The following is a 19,202-nucleotide window of genomic DNA, read 5'->3' on the forward strand; positions in this document are numbered from 1 at the left end:
AGCTTCATCATTCACTCTTCGCTTGTTACCTTTAATACCTTGTCCAACACCAAACTAAAGTAGAGGGGCCCTGTTTAGCTGCAATTGCCACAAAAGTCCATCGTTTTGTGTATTAAGTTTTAACCTTCGAGTCTACGACGTAGTTACCTAGTACTTACTACCTAGTTGAGACGACTAAAAGTCTGAGCACGGGGATAGTTAGCCAATAACGTTAGAAACCGGACTGATCCTCTCCCAACATTACGCGTTGCACGGCCGGCGGCTTAGCGTACTTGGGGCTAGAAATGCTTTTATTCTCGCTCTATCAAGATTTACTGATACTAGTATCTGTTTTAAGCTTTCCACTAGGTATCTACTTCGTAATGGTCAATCTTTAAGCGCGCTACACAAGGCCGGCAGATGCCATAGTCTATACGCCATGACAGATAACTGACGATAGATGGCAAAATTTCCGTAGCTCCAATCTTCCGGCAGGAACTGCTGGGCACGTACTACTATGGATACCGGGATCTTTAGATTCCACTCCCTGCACTTTATCCAATCAGTATTGTGAAGGTGAGTATGCTTACAAACATGTGTAGTTAAAGCATACTTGACTAGCCAAAACTGGAGCGGTCCAGCCTGGGAAGTGATGATGCCCTGTTATAGAGTCGAGCCGACTGCCCAGACATGAGCATCACAATAGTATTACCGTAGGTATAAGATAGTACTTCGACAAAAGCATAATACGGTAACCGGAATACGGAGCACTTCACGTGGACGTATTCCGTACGTTCTTCGCTTTCTAGAAGCTAGATGAGTGGGGCGGTCCCTAAAAGACTAATTCCGAAATCCGATAAAACCGGTAAACCCTAGACCCTAACCAGACTAGCTTGCCGACGCAGAATGGGCCCATCTTGAAACATGGGGTGATAATTTCCAAAATAGGAAAAAAAATCAGTTGCAACGTGCCGATTCTGCTTTTCTATTTTTATGCTCTAAGTTATGGAGTACATGTTTCGAGTTCGTGGAACTACGTATAAGTGCGTATCACATCGCCTTGGATAGCTGTTACGCTTGTTGTTCATATCTGAACTGTTCTCCATGACAGCCACCCAGACCAATTCAGGTTGTGGTTGCATGACACAACTGCTTACGCTTATACCAATTTAGCCAATTATGTGGATCATTTGATTGAATCACTCGGTGCGTTGTCAACGCACTGTTTCATGTTTTCGGAAACACTGGTACGTACTTAACGTCTCAGCAATGAACAATACAACAAGAAGAGAGCCGGGCGAACTCATATCATCTAATCGACCAACTTTTCCGAGTACCAAGATGGAGACTGATCCCGTAAAAGGTACTGTTCCAATTGAGGGCGAAACTCATGTCGGAGGGATGGTGACACTGATTTTACGGTGAGATTATCCATAATTTTCTGTCGAGAGCCACGCTTGAATAAAAGTATGTGAGGCTGAAGAGATCCTCGTATTTAGCCTAATAGCTATGCCTTAGATGGTTAGACTCTCATGACAGAATATCATCCCGCGCTCTTCAAAAGAGAATGATGTACTCCGTAGAATGGGGGCGTCAAAAGAGTTCGTACTAGTAGTAGAACAGATTAGTTTCCTCGCGCTTTAAGTTAGCACTAGAAGTCACCCACAGGCTGACGGAGTCACGGCTGTTATGTACGCTGTAACGGAGCGTCCGTGTACCGTGAGTGCCGATGGGATTAGCACGGACTGAATCTATGGCTGTGATTGGGTTGTTCGTTCATTTGTCTCGAAAGGATTCGCGTAATCTAGGAGTGGCTGCCTAGGCACGGAACTGTTACATTGATAACGTCCACAAAACGCAATTGAACAAACTTGGCTGTTAGGCATCTCTTCTGATTTCAAGATTTGACTTCAAGCTAGAGGTATAACACTAGGGTCAACAAAGTTCAAAGTCAGACCCTTAAATTCTTCAACTCTTTCCCTCCACTATACCGGCCCCCACATACATCTAGCCATCAGTATGAACTCTGAAGGGCCGGATACCCGAGCAGAATTTGTATTTGAACTCCATTGTCGGCTGTTAAGGTAGACTATTCCGTTGCTTCCCATAGAATCAGATGAGTCAGATGCAGCCATCACATAGCTATGAGGTTGTTATCCGATTCCGCCACGGACTTGTCACGGAGTAATACATGAGCTAGATGTTTGTTAACTACAGGATTGCCCGTTGAGTCTTTCCTCGCAATTGCATAGACTACAATATGTACCTAGAAAGCTACAACAAGAGAATACTACGTATTCGATAAAGTAAGTTGCGCTCCAACTAATGCAATCTGCTTATACGAAGTATGTTCTAACTGTATTTGGCAGTAGGTCAAATACCGAGTAGAGTTTGGGGTCAACTTCAAGCGGATCTCGTATTATTTTTAGTTTAGCCGGACCTTCGCATATTCATGCTAGATTTTGGCGACAATCTTAGAAGATACTAGTTTGATAAGGGTCGGACTACTGCAGGCTCTGCAGCTACCTGAATCCTCGATCCCTGTATTTCATGGCATGCAAAATCGCGCGATATCCTACGTATCCCAGGCTGCGCCAGCTCTACAATATATTTGTAATCCTGATAAAGTTATTCAAAAGTTATTCTTTTCAGCCCTATTTCACAACCAATCATAGTGACATTTTCATCAGAATCGGCTTGATGCCGATGTGCTGCTCCGTATTTCCTTGATTCTCACTTTGGAAACATACGAACACTTAGCAGGAAATGCCAAGAAAGAGGCTACGTGGTTTCAACTTATTTTTATTCCTTTTTTTTTTTTTTTTTTTTTTTTGGCATAAAATGCTAAGTCATGGTGTCCGAGCTGGTCATTCACAGAAAAGAATCGTGTGATGTGTTGAAACTCTTATCTATCACTCATGCGGAGAGTAAGCTGTTTACCTCCGCCGTACTTAATACACTCCGTCACGGCTCACTCACTCCTTTTCACTTACCTGGAGTCAATAAGATTCTTGTTTTCGCAATTGTGTGGTACTGACTGCAAGCTGCGCCAGCCTCCAAGATCTCTGAAGATTACGTACTCTCTGAATATCAAGATACAATGATAGTACACTATGTATTCGTTGACTCGGAGATAATTCAGAACGTTGGATGAGCTTTCTGTGGTCTATTTTTTTGGTCTATTGCTGTTGATACCCTTTCATCTGCCCAAGAGGGCCTCAAACTTTGAGAGTAAAACAAACTGACAGCAACACCACAAGGGAGTCAAGTCTCCGAGCCACTATCAACGTTCTAATGCAACATTCTAATGCAAACCAACCTTAGTCTGTCACTGGTATAGGAAGCCATCGGGAAATCGGGTAGTTTCCGCAGGAGGAGAGAGATGAAGCTATCATTATCTGCATATCGTTATACTATTAGAACCTACCTAGTATAGTTATACATATCGAAGTCTAGCTATGTAAGCAAATTGCCATGGGCCCCGGCGGTGTAGTCTCAGTTAAACCATGGAAGTTTCACCTATACAAGACCAGAAGCACGAAGACGGCTTGATAACGGCCGCAGACCGGCATCAATTCCGCCTCTTCTTTCAATAGGACACTTGAATACTCTCTCACAAGGCTTGAGCTACCTACACAAACATAGTCGACGTTGGCCATCAGGACAGGAAAGAGGGATGTTACTACGTCCCTGACCTCCAGCACAGACGAGAGACAAAGAACCAATTCCCAGATGTTGACGATTACCTCGGTGTATTGCCCGACTGAGATACCCAACTGAACATAACCTCATAACTTAACTATGCACTAAGAATGGTTTATGGGCCTTGACGCAGGATGCCGACGTGAGACGAGGTGGATTTTGCCTGGCGCTAAGGGAATGTACCAAGGTATTCCAACTCTCTCTTATTTTCAATCTCGAATTCCAACTGTTTTGTTACTATACCAGGGAAACTTTGAAAATGGGTTCACAATTCTCTTTTATTCTCAAATTTTTCTTTGCCAGTTGGTTAAAGCCGTAAATTACAAACTCCAAAATGCTCCAAGTATGGTAAGTCCAATGATATATCGCAGTGAAAAATATTTACTCAACGACATAACTAAAAGGATATGTTAGCTTTGTTTTTATTAACCAAGTAGAAAGCCTCTGAAGACAAAGGAAGGAATGAAGCGACTTACCTCCAAGGATGCTTCTCCTCGCCGTACTGGATACCCTCGATCCAGTTCTTCATACGAAGAGCAATCTCACCAGCTTCCTCATTCTCCTGCAATCCACAATCCACCAATTGACCCTTATAACTAATCTTGCGAACGGGGCTAACAATAGCTGCTGTGCCAGAGCCAAAGACTTCCAATAACCGTCCCTCAGTAGCTGCCTCAGCAACCTCTGACATGCGCACTTTACGTTCAGAGACAACCCAGCCCTCGGGCACCAATCTCTCCCGCGCAAGTGCAAGAACAGTGTCTCTCGTGACACCTTCCAGAATCGTTCCGTCCAAAGGCGCAGTCAAGAGCTCCTTCAATCCAGTCTCCTTGTTTTTGATGGCCATGAAGAGGTTCATGGTACCGACTTCAGTGACGTATTCCTCCTCGCCGAAAAGCCACAAGTTCTGCTGGAAACCGCGGGAGGCGGCCTCTTGTTGAGGAACAATGCAAGGTGCATAGTTGGCACCAAGTTTCTTGTCACCAACACCGCCCGGCCAGGCACGTACTGCGTAATCAGTGGCTTCCAAAGACACAGCCTTAAATCCAGTGGGATAGTAAGGGCCGACAGGACTGGCAATCACGAATAGAAGAGCTGATCCTGGTGGTCCAACTCCGATGGTCTTCTGGGTACCAATCATCGTAGGTCTTAGATATAGGGAATATCCCTTTTCACTACACAATGCAGTTAGTGACCATCGTCCGAAATCTGCCCACGTTTGACAAAAAGTACTCACTTAGGAATGAATCGGCTCTCCAGCTTTGTAAACTCTGCAATGAGCTTGGTAAGACTGTCACCATTAAAAGTAGGAAGAGCAATGCGAGCAGACGACTTGTTGAGACGCTCCATATTCTTGTCGGGACGGAACAGACGAATCTTGCCATCCTTGTCTTTATAAGCCTTCATACCTTCGAAGCACTCAAAGGCGTAGTGGAAAACGCAGGTCGCGGGATCAAGGCTGAGGTTTTGGTAGGGGACAATGCGAGGAGTCAGCCATCCGTCGGTAGCAGTCCATTCCATTGTGAGCATATGATCTGTAGTCGGGCAATTGAGTCAGTATAAACATCTTTCATAGTATCTCCATATTCTGCTTACCCGTAAATGTCTTGCCAAACTGCAATTGACTATTCGGTGTCAAGTCCTTGGGGGTGGTGGTCTTCGTAATTTCGAGCTTGGAGGGATCGAGAGCTGGGAGCTCCGTTGACGCGGAAATAGGCTTAATGCTATATGACCTCTTCCATAGCGAGGAACTGAGCGATGATGCTGTATACCGTGTTTTGCTTGTGCGCAACAATGTGTTGCGCATCAGTTGATTTGAGAGCCTCATCTTTTCTTTCCTGTGCGGCGAAGACTTGGGGCTGAGTTGGAAAATTAGCTATGGATCAGTCAGCTTCAGACGATGGCACTGCTTCTTATTAGCAGACCAAAAAGAGCAGCTGAGCTCTTATCAGTGACTCACAATCCACAATCTCAAAGGGTCAATGACTGGGAAAACACACGGTGTGTCATAGCCAAGTGAATGGGATATTATTTTTTCCCGCCCTGTGTCACAGCTCGATGACTGGACCGAGCCGATGATCGGAGCGGCTTGTCGCGGGCCGATTCCAGCCTTTGTCAATCTATCTGTATAGCTTCACTTACAGCATAGCAAATATGATGGTAGAAGTCTAATTGATGACCTGTAACTATCTCAGAACAGTTTGAAATTAGTCCATAGGTATAATTGTGCTGTGCAGTCATTTAAGCTCTATAGGCAAACTGCAGTCAGTCGGAGTTGAAATCTCATATGCAAACACGGCAAACATGCCAAGTCTGCAGTCACTTTCCGGATACAACAAGTTGTCGCAACTCCCTCTACTCCTTTAGATATGAACGCTGTTTGAATATCTTTGAATCTCACATAAATCTCAATATGTCCAGTCAACCACCCAAGAAAGGGGGACTCTCGCTGTACGCAAATCTTCTAGATCCAGCTTCTGAGAGTTCTGCTGCCTCGGGAACAATATCCAAAGCTCCAGTTCTCTTCACGCAGAGCTCCGAGCCAGCCACAGACACAGACGACACTGCTACAGATAAGCAGCAAAAGAGTGCCGGTAGCGCATTACCCTTTCTGATTTATCCGCGATGATTGTTACGTTATGATTGCTCACATGTGTGTTGGCGCTTCCTGTCTTACGAAACTCTAGCATCTTTACGATTTCAACCCATAAAGAGACCACAGCTTCCGAATCAGAAGCCCAGAGCGAAACCTATCCCAAAACCACCGTCGACAGCCCATGCGCTTGGAAATGCGAGCTCGGCCGGCGCTTCATCTACGCGCTCGCAGGTCAAGTCGACGCTCGCCGATTGGGCCTCGACAGCCGATGATGACGATGTGAATGGCTTCTATGGACGGGAAAAACGACAACGTGGTGGTCGCAAGAAGCGGAAGAAGAATCGAGAAGGGCCTGAAACGATCACTAACTGGGATGACATCTATGACCCGTCGAGACCGAACAATTATGAGGAATACAAGAGGAGCGACGAGAAAATACGCGAAGTGAGAGAATGGAAGGACCGGTTGTATGCGCATCGTATGGCCAGACGGCGCAGCAGTGACTTTGATAGTGACAACGAATCTCCACCGCCACGGAACCGTAAGTTTTATAGCTTGTTAAATTACGATGGTCTACTAACGAGTAGCTACAGGACAATTTGCTCCCCCTTCTTATAACTTCGTACCGCCACCTAATCTCAACGATGCCTCGAAGCCCTTATCCCACGGAAGTGATGAAGACGCATACGCACAGCGTCTGCAGAAGACCACAGAGGACAATGAAGCTGAGATGGAAGATGTAGAATACCAGCCTCCACCTCCGCCAGCTGTGATACCGAATGAAGCTACGGGAGACGACGCATATGCACGTAGGCTCCAGATGAGCCAGCAACAACCGCCTCCTCCACCCCACGAACAACCCCAGGTCCCTGTGAAACCATCACTGTCAGCTTTCCAACCTGCTTCAGCTACGATATCGCGCGCACCAGTCCGGTATACATTACCCCCTGCACCAGAAGATATACCGGCGACTGAAGAGGAGCTCGAAGCTGTTATGGCCAAAGAAGAGCCAGTCCAGGATGATGGGGAAGATGCTCCTCGGTCCCTACGACCTGGACAAAAGGGCTTTGCCGAACGTCTCATGGCGAAATATGGCTGGACCAAGGGATCTGGTCTGGGTGCTTCCGGTACCGGAATTGTTAACCCGTTACAAGTCAAGGTAGAGAAGCAGAAGAAAAAGCCGGATTCTGAGGGTGGCGGGTTTGCTACGCCTGCAGGTCGCGGAAAGATCATTGCTAGCAAGAAGAAGAACGAGGAGGAAGGAAAATTTGGTCCCATGAGCGAAGTCATTGTGCTGTATGGAATGCTTGACGGTATGGATTTGGCGACTGAATTGGACAACAGCCAAAATGGTGGACTTATGCAAGAGATTGGGGAGGAATGCAATGAAAAGGTATGCGTTTATCATTGTGCAGTGGAAAACAGAGGAAGTGCTAAAATAAACTTAAGTATGGCCGTGTCGAGAGAGTCTTTATCCATCGACAAAGCAATGATCGCATCCCAGTGTTTGTCAAGTTTACTGCTCAGTTATCAGCCTTACGAGTAAGTAGAAAAACTATCTTACAGACTGACTTAATTCACTTCCGCTTTGAATGGTTGCTAATCCGTGGTTCAGGCTGTTAATGCGCTGGAGGGACGAATGTTTAATGGGAACAAGATCACTGCCAGATTCTACGACACTGAGAAGTTTGAGAATGGTATATATCAATGACCGTACCTCGCTTTCCTCATGTCTGGTCAACCTTTTCAATGTCCGATCCTAAAGCTCAGCTTGTTGGTCTTTTTAGTGTTGCCTTTACGATCTTGGAGTGTATATACGGAACCATAATCAAGCTATTGAATACCCTGTCATTTTTCTAACAATGCTATTCCCTCATTTAAAAATTTTATTCTACTCTGTCTGTAGCCAATATGAGAAATATTTGCTTCGTTTGTCTTTCGTTTTCAGACCACGTGACATCACATCATAAGTGAGTGCTGGTCGGAGCGTGGGGTAAACCTGATTGGCCCGAGCTCAACTCTCCTCCTCTACGGCGCCTCTCCGACAATTTTAACTCTTTTACATCCCTCACTCTCATACAGAACCCTCGTTCACCCTTGACTGCTGGGACGTCTACCACTCGGCTCAGCGCAGAAATTCTCAGCAATCTCTTCCAAATCAACGCCGCTTCACTCCTCAGTCCAAGTTGCGATATCGAATCTTCGCTCAGATCTTTCCCGTCAACCCGCTCCGTCAATCTACAATTTTCTTTTGGAGATCTGATTATTTGTCACTTCAACTTCACCTCGCCAGTACTGCATAGTCGTTGAGGCTTCGACTATCACTCTCTCTTTCGCGCATCAACACCGGTTCCGCTAGCTCTACACCAGAAGTTGAAAAACAAACCACTCATACTAAAATTAAGTGAACCCATCTGAAAATGAGTCTCTGTCTTAATCGCCTTACTGAGGAGAGGTAATTTCATCATTTCACTTGTCACATGACCATTTTATCTTAGTAGTTGATGTTTACATGCTTACAATGCACTGAATGCAGGAAGCAATGGCGCAAAGATCACCCCTTCGGTTTCTATGCCAAACCTAATCGAAATGCACAAGGCGTCTTAGACATGAAGAACTGGGAGTGTGGCATCCCTGGTAAATCGGGTACTTTATGGGAAGGAGGGTTATTCAAGCTTCATCTAATCTTTCCCGAAGGTTCGTCTTTCCTGGTTCTATATCTACTAGCCTCATGGGCATAACTTGAGACTATGCGCTAACTCTACTTACTTAACCTAGAATACCCCACCAAGCCTCCAAAATGTTCGTTGAGTACTCTCGCTCGTGTTGTTGCCAAATTCTTTTAATTTGGCCTGGTGCGCCCCGCTTCCTATCCTTATCCCCGTCGACAACTTTCGTCAAGACCATTTTCGTCGTCACTTATACAACCTCTTGATTATGAATACTGATGGAAATTCTTGTACAGGCAAATTCGTTCCACCTTTGTTTCATCCCAACGTCTACCCCTCCGGCACCGTTTGCCTTTCAATCTTGAACGAAGAGGAAGCATGGCGCCCCGCTATTACAATCAAAGAAATCCTTATAGGTGTACAAGATTTACTAGATGATCCCAACCCCGAGTCACCAGCGCAGGCCGATGCATACAATCTCTTCAAAAAGGATCGCGCTGCTTACGAGAAGAAAGTCCGCCAGGTTGTCCGCGAGAACCCTGCGCCATAGAAACAAACCATCATTGCAATAGCGTTGACCAAGGGCATCCTCTTTTTCACATTCAGCCTCATTTCGTTATTTTCCTCATGATATCAATCACGTTCAGTACTGGTGTTTGGAGGAGTATTTTTTGTGATATTTCAATACACTCTTCAATTTGGCATTACATGGGCATTTCCAGAGGGGACGAGGTGGCGTGCAAAACATACATTAGGAGAATTTTATGACCATCCAATCGGACATATGGCTTATTTCCAAGGTGTTCTAAGGCTCTATACTGTTTTTCTATAGTTTCAATATAACTTCATGAAAATTAGAGGGTAAGTACTCAAGTTCCCAAAGTCACAGGATCCCATTCGACACTCTTCAACCTGACCCCAAGTCCAAACAAAACCAGATCGTGAAATCTGCAGCGGTTACATAAAAGACATGTTGATCAGCCTGGTGATAAGCCATTCTCGCGGCCTCTGCACTACTCCCTCCTGATGAAGTAGATCGAACCCCCCGAGACACCAGCGGGAATGAATTGGGAAAGTATGTACGATTTGCAGTATGAAGCGTTCCGCACTGGCAATACTCTCTTATACAACATAAGGATTGTGAATTGAATTCAGTGTTAGAGGTGATGGTCAACAAGCATGTGTCCCACAGATTTAAAAGTTCAAAATATCACTGCCATCAACTGTAAGATCAACTGTAAAGCTTTCCGTTCTTCCTCCGTCTCCTCGTCCTGTTTCACCCAGTGGAGCTTGTACACCACCTTCCCCACCAGCGATATGACACTCTCGATCCTACAGCTGAGAAACACAATCTACTTGGCTTCGGGGAAAGAAAGGGAAGATAAAATTAGACTTCATCTCGATAACTGGCGCAGCAAAGCGTAATGTGGCCCTCACTAACATTCCAGTGGTAGTTCTGTGATTAATCAACGTCATAAGGAGTGAATTCAAGGCCATCAACTGGTCATTATTGAAAGGAACCTCCACAATCGTTTCATTTTCGCTAGGCTAGCGTGATGGATATCAATCCTTTAGTTTCCGGTTTCACTTCCTAATTGAAGAAATTTTAGAAAGAGTTACCTCCTGAGCCGACTCAGTAGACTGGGCTTGTGCAGTGTTAGAGGACATTTTGATGTGAAAGCTCTGCAACACGTGTATACTTTTCATAATGATAGTATTAAGAAAGAATATAGGCATAACTCCAAAGGTCCAATATTCCTTTGATTGTTGGTTTCTGGTCAATCGTCGTACATCATGCTATCTATAACTATCTACAACCTATCAGAATACAGAGTATTGACTATGCAAATACCAATGCATGTTGTCAGTGGTACAAGTATAAGTACTGCGAACAGCATACATATGAACACTTGTGAGTTATCCCTACTAAAGGAGCCGGCGCCAGACACATCGAGAGCTATTCGATATTTTGATTAAACCACATGCATTAATCGGTACCAGCAGAGACCATTCCGTACAAATAGTTCTAATTAGGTTGTAATTATCCACAGCGGATTCTGCGTATGTACTCCGACATCTAGACTATGCTTACTTGGACATCAGCCACGTGAGCATGGTCATGCAAGTTTGTCATATCGTATTCAATTGATTGTTATTTATGAAGGCGACTAAGTGAGCAGTCGTGGACATTTAGGGCGTAGAAAACCCCAAGACATGCACCCGTACATGTAGTTAGGGCTGGAATGGACGAGCCCTAACGTGAAGATAAATTGCCTTTTCTAGTAATTCCTAGGTATACAATTTTGAATCCACTGATAAACACGATAGAAGCCGAATATTCTTTAGTCTTTCAACCAAAGAGTGATAAGGAATATTATTATTATGTCAAGATACGCTGTTTCCATTATATTGTTTATCTGATGCCCAGGTGTCATATGCGTCGTTACCTTGATTACAAGGTTCCTAGTAGCTCATAACATATTTCGTAAAATGCCCATATTACAACACTACCCAGGTACTCAGAAGTAATGCAAAAGAATGACACAGCCATATAAGGACAATACTCGACTCACTAATGCTGGTTCGGGCGAAGATCATTGAAGCTGTGCATTCGAGACCCAATGAGCGCCACCCGCACATCGATACCCATTGGCTTGTTTGATCCAGCGATATCCTTGAACACAAACTCCCATTTTTCGAAGCTTTTCCTGAGTAGCTTGCTCTTTAAGCTGAGCTTCAGCTAAGGCTTGCCGCTTCTTTTCAAGCTCCCGTGCAATTTCTTCCTGCTTCCTGCGTTCCATTTCATGCAGCAACCGTGCTTGTTCATGACGCTTTTTTCCCTCTTCATCTTTCTGCTGCTTTGCTTCCTCGACTTCCCGGGCAACTCTACCCTCTTCTTTCTCTCTCCTCTGCAGTTCCCTTTGTTGTTCCTTTTCTTCCTGCATCAAACGCAAGTACTCCTTTTCTTTCGCTTCAATCATGGCTTTATCTTTCTCCAGCTGTCGCCAAATCACATCTGTGACACCGGCATCACGCCCAGAAATTAAATTTTGATGGGAGAGGTTGGATTGTACTGGTTTATTAGCCTCGACATTGGATGCAGCATCTGGTTTCGAGCTTTGGCCTGGAATGTTGATCACAGGTGAGTTCGGATATTCCGTACGTAGCGGCAGTTTCATTCCCTTGCTGCTATTGACTCCTGTTGCCTGGGAGTCCTCACGACCCTGACGCTCAGTGATCATAGATTGGAGCTCCTCAATTACTGTTTCTCTTCTCAGTATTAATTCTTCCGTACTGGCCTGCATCGTCTTCAGGGTTTTCCCAAAGATAGCCTTTGCCAATGTCCCAACGTCTCTAGCATTGGCCCAGCTCGCAGTTTTGGACAGACTCTCAAATCCCTGAGATATTTTTACCCTAAGATCGGGGTCCGAGCAATGCAAACAGGTGATATCGAACTTTGTGTTCGACTGTTTGAGGAGGTTGTTTTTCTGCTTCGATAAGAGCTCATCGAGTAGCTGGATACACTCTTTTGGTGATAGAGATTGGAACTGTAGAGACTCTGGGAACCGACTGGTAAGACCAGGATTGATGGACATGAGTCGATTTATATCTGCGTCGTATCCGGCCAGTATGATAATCAGCTTCCCGGCCCATCTAGGCTTCGTGATACAATCCACTAGCTCATCCATAGCTTCCTTAGCAAAGTGCCCCTCAGCAAGACGATATGCTTCGTCTATAAAGAGGACTTTGCCAAGACCACGTTTTAGGGCACTTTGCGTCTTTGGTCCTGTTTGCCCAATGTATTGGCCTACGAAGTCTGTTGCTGACGTCTCAACTACCTCATTCGAAGCTAGAAGTCCCATATCGTAGTAGACTTGACCCATCTTCCTAGCCGTACTTGTCTTCCCAGTTCCTATTCAGTTTTCAAATGTCAGTTGCCTTGTATCAATTTAGCCGATAGTGCCGTGAGCCTCGCTTACCTGGAGGTCCGCGAAAAATGAAGTTAAAGGGCACCTGTTCGCGAGGATCCATGTTCAGCTGTTTAAGGCTTTTGACCATCTGCTGATATCCCTCGAGCTTGGAGACAATATTTTCACATCCTATGACGCCTTCAAACATTTTTGAAACACTATTATGGCTTTTCTCCGCGCGATCAAAATTCTCATCAAAGTCGACAGCATCGAGAGTAGCATCAGAAATCCGGCTCGTAGTTTTGTTAACGGAAAGCCGTCTCTGATGATGCATTTTCGCTGTGTTAAGCAGAATATCAATCTCACCAGCGTTGCCAAAGTGAGGTCGATTCCGAGCGCGCTCCAGCATCTCCAAAACGACACGGCGAGCACGGTCAGTAATATCATATCCCTGTTCTTTCAGTTTCAGATCAAGTATCATGTTGAGCTCCTTCTCGGTAAAGTCTTCAAAGACAAAAGCCTGATCCATGGGGAAACGCCGACTGAGACCAGGGTTGACATTTTGGAACATCTGCTGCATTTGGTCCTTGTAACCCAGGAGGAGAACACATCTATCATCACCAGGTGTGCTTTGTACTTCTGCTACTATTGTATCCACAACGGCGCTTCTGTATTGGTCACTTCTAGCTCCTGTACCATCAGAAGTTCCTCCAGCGAAGAGACCATAGGCTTCATCTATGACAAGGACCTTCCCTAGTGTAGCCGCAAGAATGCCTTTTGTGTTCTTTTCGGACTCTCCGATGACGCTTCCTACGAAATCAGATGGGTTCTTCACAATGACTGTGATACTCGTCAGTAGATTAGACATTCAGAAGGTTTGTATCTTTTGCATACCTTCGCCATTGGATAGAAGCCCAACATCAACAAGGATTTGCCCATAAATTTTTGCAACCGAAGTTTTGCCTGTTCCAGGGTTTCCAAGAAACACCTTGTTAAGGCTGTACTCAGCAAGAGGCTGCTCATCTATCTCGCGACGATAGTTGTATTGAATTGTATCTATTAGAGCCTCCACAGTCTTTTTAACTTCGGCCAGCCCAATCATAGCCTGCAGCTTCTGCCATGCCTTGGATGACTTTAGTGTTTGCGAAGGATCTGGACCGATCATGTCCTCTCTGTCGAGGAAGAAATCGTCAACCCGCGCAGTGCCCTTTCGTCTTTCCCGTACCACACGCTTAGACTGTTGTTCAGAGATCCTAGTCATAGCATTTTCAACGGCTCTCGCGTTCGCGAATCCTTCACGTCCGCGGCCACGCCCAATTCGCCGAGCAACAATGCGGCAATAAAGTCCACCGGGCCCACCATCGATTTTCATCTGCTTTTTGTACGTCTTTTCAATCCACCGTTGTAGAATAAGCATCAATTCCGTATCGTTAAAGTCTTCAAACTTAAGTTCATGAGGGAAACGGCTAGGAAGTCCAGGGTTGTGGGCAAAGAACTTCTCCATGGGTCGCTGGTATCCAGCAAGAATGAAGACAATCTTTCCAGTGAGATTCTCAACTTCGGCCAGAAGAAAATCTAGAACCTGGCTACCGCCAAAGTTGTTACCTTGAACAAGTTGATAAGCTTCATCAATAAAGATAGCCCCTCCGCCGCCTTTGAGTAGCGTTTCAATAAGTTTCTGGCATTGCGATACGCCGCCATTTGAGAGTCTCGAGCCCGTAGTTTCAACGAATTTGTGTCCGGGGATGATTCCTACTTCTGCCAAAAACTTAGCGTACAGCCGAGCAACTGTCGTCTTGCCGGTCCCAGGGTTTCCGAGAAGCACGGTTCCAAATCTTTCGTTGCTCAAATCAACGTTCTGTCGAATGGAAAGGTCTACCTTCCCTTTGATGTCCAAGAATTTTGCTTTGACGGTCTCCAATCCCACCATATCCATCAAGGAGTCAATTTCTAGGCTTTGGGAGTTGAAATAAGTCTTTTGGTAATCCCACTCAACCTTGGCTTCTGATGGTATATTATTCGGCATTGTTTGTTCGGCTTTCGGCTTCTCACGGGGTCTATCCTCAGGAGTTTTGGTGTTTTTGGAGTACCCAGCATTATTCTCAGAGGTTACTGGCTCGGGAGAGCCTGATCTTCTATCCTTTAGCTCGGCACTTTTGGTGCTGACTGTATTTGTGACCGGCTGTTGGGGACTTTTCAAGCTCTCAATTTCCTCGCGATACTGGTTAAGAACTTTAGCGTACTCCGCATCAGCAAATGCATCACCTCTTAGACGTCTCAAGTGAGAGGCTTCATCCTGAAGCTCGGCAAGTTTCTGAGCGTAGGCAGTTTGTTTCCTTTGTCGTTCTGCCTCGAGCTTTTGATCACGTTCATGCTTTCGCTTCTTTATGGTATCTTCCTGGGTACAGAAGCGGCATGCACCCTTGACCATGGAACATGGCAATGACGAAGTGTGGCCGCGAGGGCAATTCCACTTGACAACTTTTTTACAAATCATCTTGGAGTGGTCGACGAGCTGGTGACACTTGGACGGGCATTCGTGGATTCCACAGCTTAACTTGACGCCACTAACGATACAAGCGAAGGTCAGTCATAAACCCAAAAAAAGGATATTTCTTTCAAATGAAATTAAAGTGACATATAGAAACATAATAGATTCAGAATTTACTCACCAAGACGCCGCGCACCCGCCGTCTGGCGTTTCTGTGTCGAAATCCTCTTTGGTCCGAAGTATGGCGGTCTTCTTTGGGTGCTGCTCACAGCGAACAGGCAACCCATCATATAGATGACCACTGGCCTTGAGTTGATCAATGAGCGGTCTCCAAAAATTTTCCCCTTTTCGACTAGAGACAAAAGTTTCTGAATTCCCCACAATGATCAGGATATTTCGGGCACGAGAAAGAAGCACATTTAGTCGTTCCCGGGCAGCCATGAATCCTATGTCGCCATTTTGATTACTTCGCGTCAACGATGCTATTACAATTTCGCTTTCTTCTCCTTGATAGTTGTCTAGTATCATTAGTTAGATACACACGTTGAACAGCGTCCATTGATATTTTGCACTTACCAATGGTTGAGAGCTTGATCGGTCGCTTAGAGTGATTTGCTCCCGCCTGTGATAGAAGACCAGCTTGCACAAGATCATAGGAATCAAGGTCGTTCAATACTGGATCATTCTGTTTGCTCAAAGTCTGCCTCAGAAGCGACAGTTGACCAAGATACGGTGTGAGGACAACCAGCTTGTCTGTTCCGTAACCCTGCTGTCCGAGATACTTCACAATCTTCAAGACGATTTCTGCCTCGAAAATGTTTTGTTTGGACTGTTTTGCTTCTTCGTCACGCCGATCAGAAATTTCCAAGAAGTTTGCTTCCGGATTCGAATGGTTGAAGAAGATTACACGGTCACACAGTCCTCGAGGCTCGGGGCGTGCTTTAGTCTTGTCGTCGTCTTCTAACCCAGGGTAGGTAAGAGAGCGTACAAGACTTGATATTTCTGGGCACATTCGATGCTGCTTTAGTAATGTCGTGTGTGGATAGTCAGCGCGAATGAGCCTCTCAAAAAGAGACACGTTGAGGTCATAACCATTCCCTTTCTCCAAGCTAAGAGCATAGTTGTTAATCTTTGGGCGGAGCTGCAAATGATCTCCAATCATTATTAAATGCTTGGTCTCTGGAGAAAGCGCTGAAATAACATGAGACTCAAGAATTTCGCCTGCCTCTTCTAGGAGGACAATCCCTGGGGAGGCGGATCGAATCTCATCAGAGTACATTGCCGCAGCCGTTGTCGTGCACCCGATTATTCGCTTTTCTTTCAGCACTTCGCGCGTCTTTTCGCCAAGGACCGCGGACAGCTTTTCCTGGCACTTATCAAAGAGTTCCATTTGCACCGCCAGAGAGGCGGCTTGTTCATTAAGTAAAGCTCGCTTCCAGGACTCAAGCTTCTCGTCTCGGACCCTCTGCTCTGCTGCCCATATGCTGCGATATTGATCTGGGATCAGTTCAGTAAAAGGATCTGGTGATTGTCCTTTAACCCAACAGTAATAAAGGTAATCTTTACTGATTTCCTTTCCCTGTTTGCCTACTATACTCATTCCATCTTCATCCTCAGGTATGGCAAAAGCTTCAAAGTACTCGGGCTCTTCAAACTCCAGATACTCCAGTATAGACAAGGCATCTGTTGCTAGTACCCGATATTTTGTAAAAGAATTATTCAATGTCTCGCGCAAATTATCTCCCTCGATCCGCAGCGCTCTCATGGTGTTCCAAGTTGACTGAGGTCTTGGTTTGGTCGTCTTTTGAGCTTTGAGGGTCAGAGGCTGAGTTCGGGGCGTCCATTTCGAACCAAGTCGAACAATTGAGGATGCATTAATGCCAATATCTAACAGGTCCTCCAAAAACTGATCCAAAGCGTGATTGGTGTAGCACATCACCAGGATTTTGTCCTTAGAATGATCATGAAAGACCTTGGCAAGTAGGGCTCCAATAAAAGACTTTCCGGTACCTATATGAAGTTATCAGCATCCAGAGCCTAAAAATAAATTGCTGCAGTTCTCGTACCTGGAGGTCCTTGGATGAGACTGACCCTTTGAGCCAATCCCGATAATAGGGACTCGAGCTGAGATTGATCCAATATAATGGGCTGGTTGGTTCGTAGGATGTCTTGAATATTCCGCCTGAATGTCTCCTTCAACTCATTGATCACATGCATAGGTGCCAGGCTTGACTCTGTCACCGGTTCACCTCTTTCATAAAGAAATAACTCTTCCGTGAGAGGGAACACAGCCCTCTCTTGTAGACATCTCAAAATTGGCTGGTAGGCAAAAGTCGGTGTTTCAACAACCAAGAATTCCACGTTGTCATAAAGCTTGAGGAAGAGTAGACATTTCCTTAGAGCCTCCTCTCCTGCAATTCGTAGCATGACTACCGGCGGAGTTGATATCAACTCGTCAATATTCCTTTCAATGGTAGCAAAAGCCACGATTTCTGTGTCCTGTAACAGGCACCCAAACGCTCGATGTCTGACAAAGTTAGGATTACTTTTTAGGAAGTTTTTCCTATCTTCTTTAGAGATGTCATTAAGCCTGTCCAGCCCTGACTTGGCAGTGACACCAACTGTGCATGGGTGAAGGTGTTGCAGATCTGCCGAAATACAAGAGATTTTTGTCAGAGACAGGCCCTTTAGGCGTAAAGCGGATCGTCGTCCCTTTTTTGTGCCTCTTGCAAACTGTATATCATCTCGCAGTCCGGACAGCATGTCCTCCCGTAAAAGTCGGAACTGGTTGTCCACATGCGCAGCGATACGCTGGTTTCCAGCTAACTGTGCGATCTCATCCACACGGCGATAGAAAGGCCTTTCGGAGCACCCCATCTCATCTGCCGTAGGTAAAATAGCAATCTGACGGAAATCAAGAAAATCATTATCATGCCGACCACCTGCTGTGTCTTCTGATGAGATGGCGGATGCAGACGACTTCATGTCTATGAGGTACTTTATCTTATGCCCCAGACTGCGTAATGAGATCGAAGGCGACGTAAAAATCGATTCATCATTTATGATGGTCTGCGCATCAGCTGTAATATCCACAGCTGATGAAGTCGGCAATGACAATAGTTCTGTTGTCAGCCAACAGAGGGCATGAGTTGCATCGTAATCCAGTCTTCGCTTGCGAAATGCCTCCACAAACGCGTTCCAGAGAGTTCGAGGTTCCAGTATTATCAGAAGAAGTTGTTCAAGAAAAATTCCATTACAAAGGATCTTGACTTCTGGATTATTCAAAAACTGGATAAACCTCGATGTATATTCGTTAATAAAAGCGGGCGTGAGATTGAATCTTAGGCCATTTCGAAGGGCACCCAGAGCATTCGAGCTGGAGACAAGTCGTTCAATAGTAACACAAGGATCCTGATCGTCCAGAATAGCTTCTATGAATCTCTTAAAGTCGCTGAGACTCTGGACTTGCTGCTTCCCACGAAGGACGGCTCCCAAGTATTTGGCCAGTCGGCCCGACCTGGTACTTGCAGACATATTGAGAGAGTAGGAAAAGCTGTAGATTTGGAGCAGAAGATATTGAAAAAGAAGAGAAAGCTTTCTTATAAAATGAGATCAATACGCTTGCCTAAAGCACAAGCGGTAGTTCCCAGATTTCGCCCAGCCTTGACATCACAGCAAAAACAAAGGTACAATGTGAGGGTAACTAAAAGCTCCACTACAACCATATAACAAAGAGCAGAAGGCAAAAGTTCTCATATGTGAAGTCGACTTAGAGGAAGAAAGATAGCGGTTCCCATATACGTAGCGCCGGGCAAACCCTTCCATTTGCCAGATACCTGCCGTAAGTTAGATTA

The 19,202-nt window shown here is 45.4% G+C and overlaps 4 protein-coding genes across 6 annotated transcripts, besides 1 other annotated feature; 2 read left to right on the top strand and 2 right to left on the bottom strand.

The window, feature by feature from the left end:
- Nucleotides 1-2,778: 2,778 nt before the first annotated feature.
- Nucleotides 2,779-2,812: a microsatellite.
- Nucleotides 2,813-3,935: 1,123 nt separating this feature from the next.
- Nucleotides 3,936-5,695, bottom strand: TSTA_071320 (branched-chain amino acid aminotransferase, cytosolic). 3 transcript variants are annotated; one of them, XM_002341080.1, is made up of 5 exons: nt 5,642-5,695; nt 5,278-5,557; nt 4,919-5,216; nt 4,158-4,856; nt 3,936-4,078 (listed from the first exon to the last, which is right to left on the bottom strand). In XM_002341080.1, the coding sequence occupies exons 2-5, from the start codon at nt 5,507-5,509 to the stop codon at nt 4,063-4,065; spliced, it is 1,245 nt and encodes a 414-aa protein (XP_002341121.1). In that variant the 5' UTR covers nt 5,510-5,557; nt 5,642-5,695; the 3' UTR covers nt 3,936-4,062. The 3 variants fall into 3 exon arrangements, with proteins under 3 accessions (XP_002341121.1, XP_002341120.1, XP_002341122.1); XM_002341079.1 differs by having other exon boundaries at nt 5,278-5,540; nt 5,642-5,691; XM_002341081.1 differs by having other exon boundaries at nt 5,278-5,691.
- A 399-nt stretch (nt 5,696-6,094) lies between these two features.
- TSTA_071330 (G-patch DNA repair protein (Drt111), putative) lies at nt 6,095-7,988 on the top strand (the record flags this gene model as incomplete). Its single annotated transcript, XM_002341082.1, has 5 exons — nt 6,095-6,275; nt 6,369-6,818; nt 6,871-7,670; nt 7,727-7,819; nt 7,893-7,988. 5 exons carry the CDS (start codon nt 6,095-6,097, stop codon nt 7,986-7,988), a joined length of 1,620 nt encoding a protein of 539 aa, XP_002341123.1.
- Nucleotides 7,989-8,340: 352 nt separating this feature from the next.
- TSTA_071340 (SUMO conjugating enzyme (UbcI), putative) lies at nt 8,341-9,746 on the top strand. Its single transcript, XM_002341083.1, has 4 exons — nt 8,341-8,732; nt 8,814-8,974; nt 9,056-9,079; nt 9,243-9,746. The coding sequence occupies exons 1-4, from the start codon at nt 8,698-8,700 to the stop codon at nt 9,494-9,496; spliced, it is 474 nt and encodes a 157-aa protein (XP_002341124.1). The 5' UTR covers nt 8,341-8,697; the 3' UTR covers nt 9,497-9,746.
- A 1,699-nt stretch (nt 9,747-11,445) lies between these two features.
- Nucleotides 11,446-18,882, bottom strand: TSTA_071350 (uncharacterized protein; the record flags this gene model as incomplete). The annotated part of the gene is made up of 6 exons (XM_002341084.1): nt 11,446-12,859; nt 12,927-13,697; nt 13,752-15,424; nt 15,530-15,866; nt 15,925-17,358; nt 17,415-18,882. The coding sequence occupies 6 exons, from the start codon at nt 18,880-18,882 to the stop codon at nt 11,541-11,543; spliced, it is 7,002 nt and encodes a 2,333-aa protein (XP_002341125.1). The 3' UTR covers nt 11,446-11,540.
- Nucleotides 18,883-19,202: the final 320 nt, after the last annotated feature.

This window comes from Talaromyces stipitatus, genomic scaffold, assembly GCF_000003125.1.
Source record: "Talaromyces stipitatus ATCC 10500 scf_1105507295523 genomic scaffold, whole genome shotgun sequence".
NCBI lineage: Eukaryota > Fungi > Ascomycota > Eurotiomycetes > Eurotiales > Trichocomaceae > Talaromyces > Talaromyces stipitatus.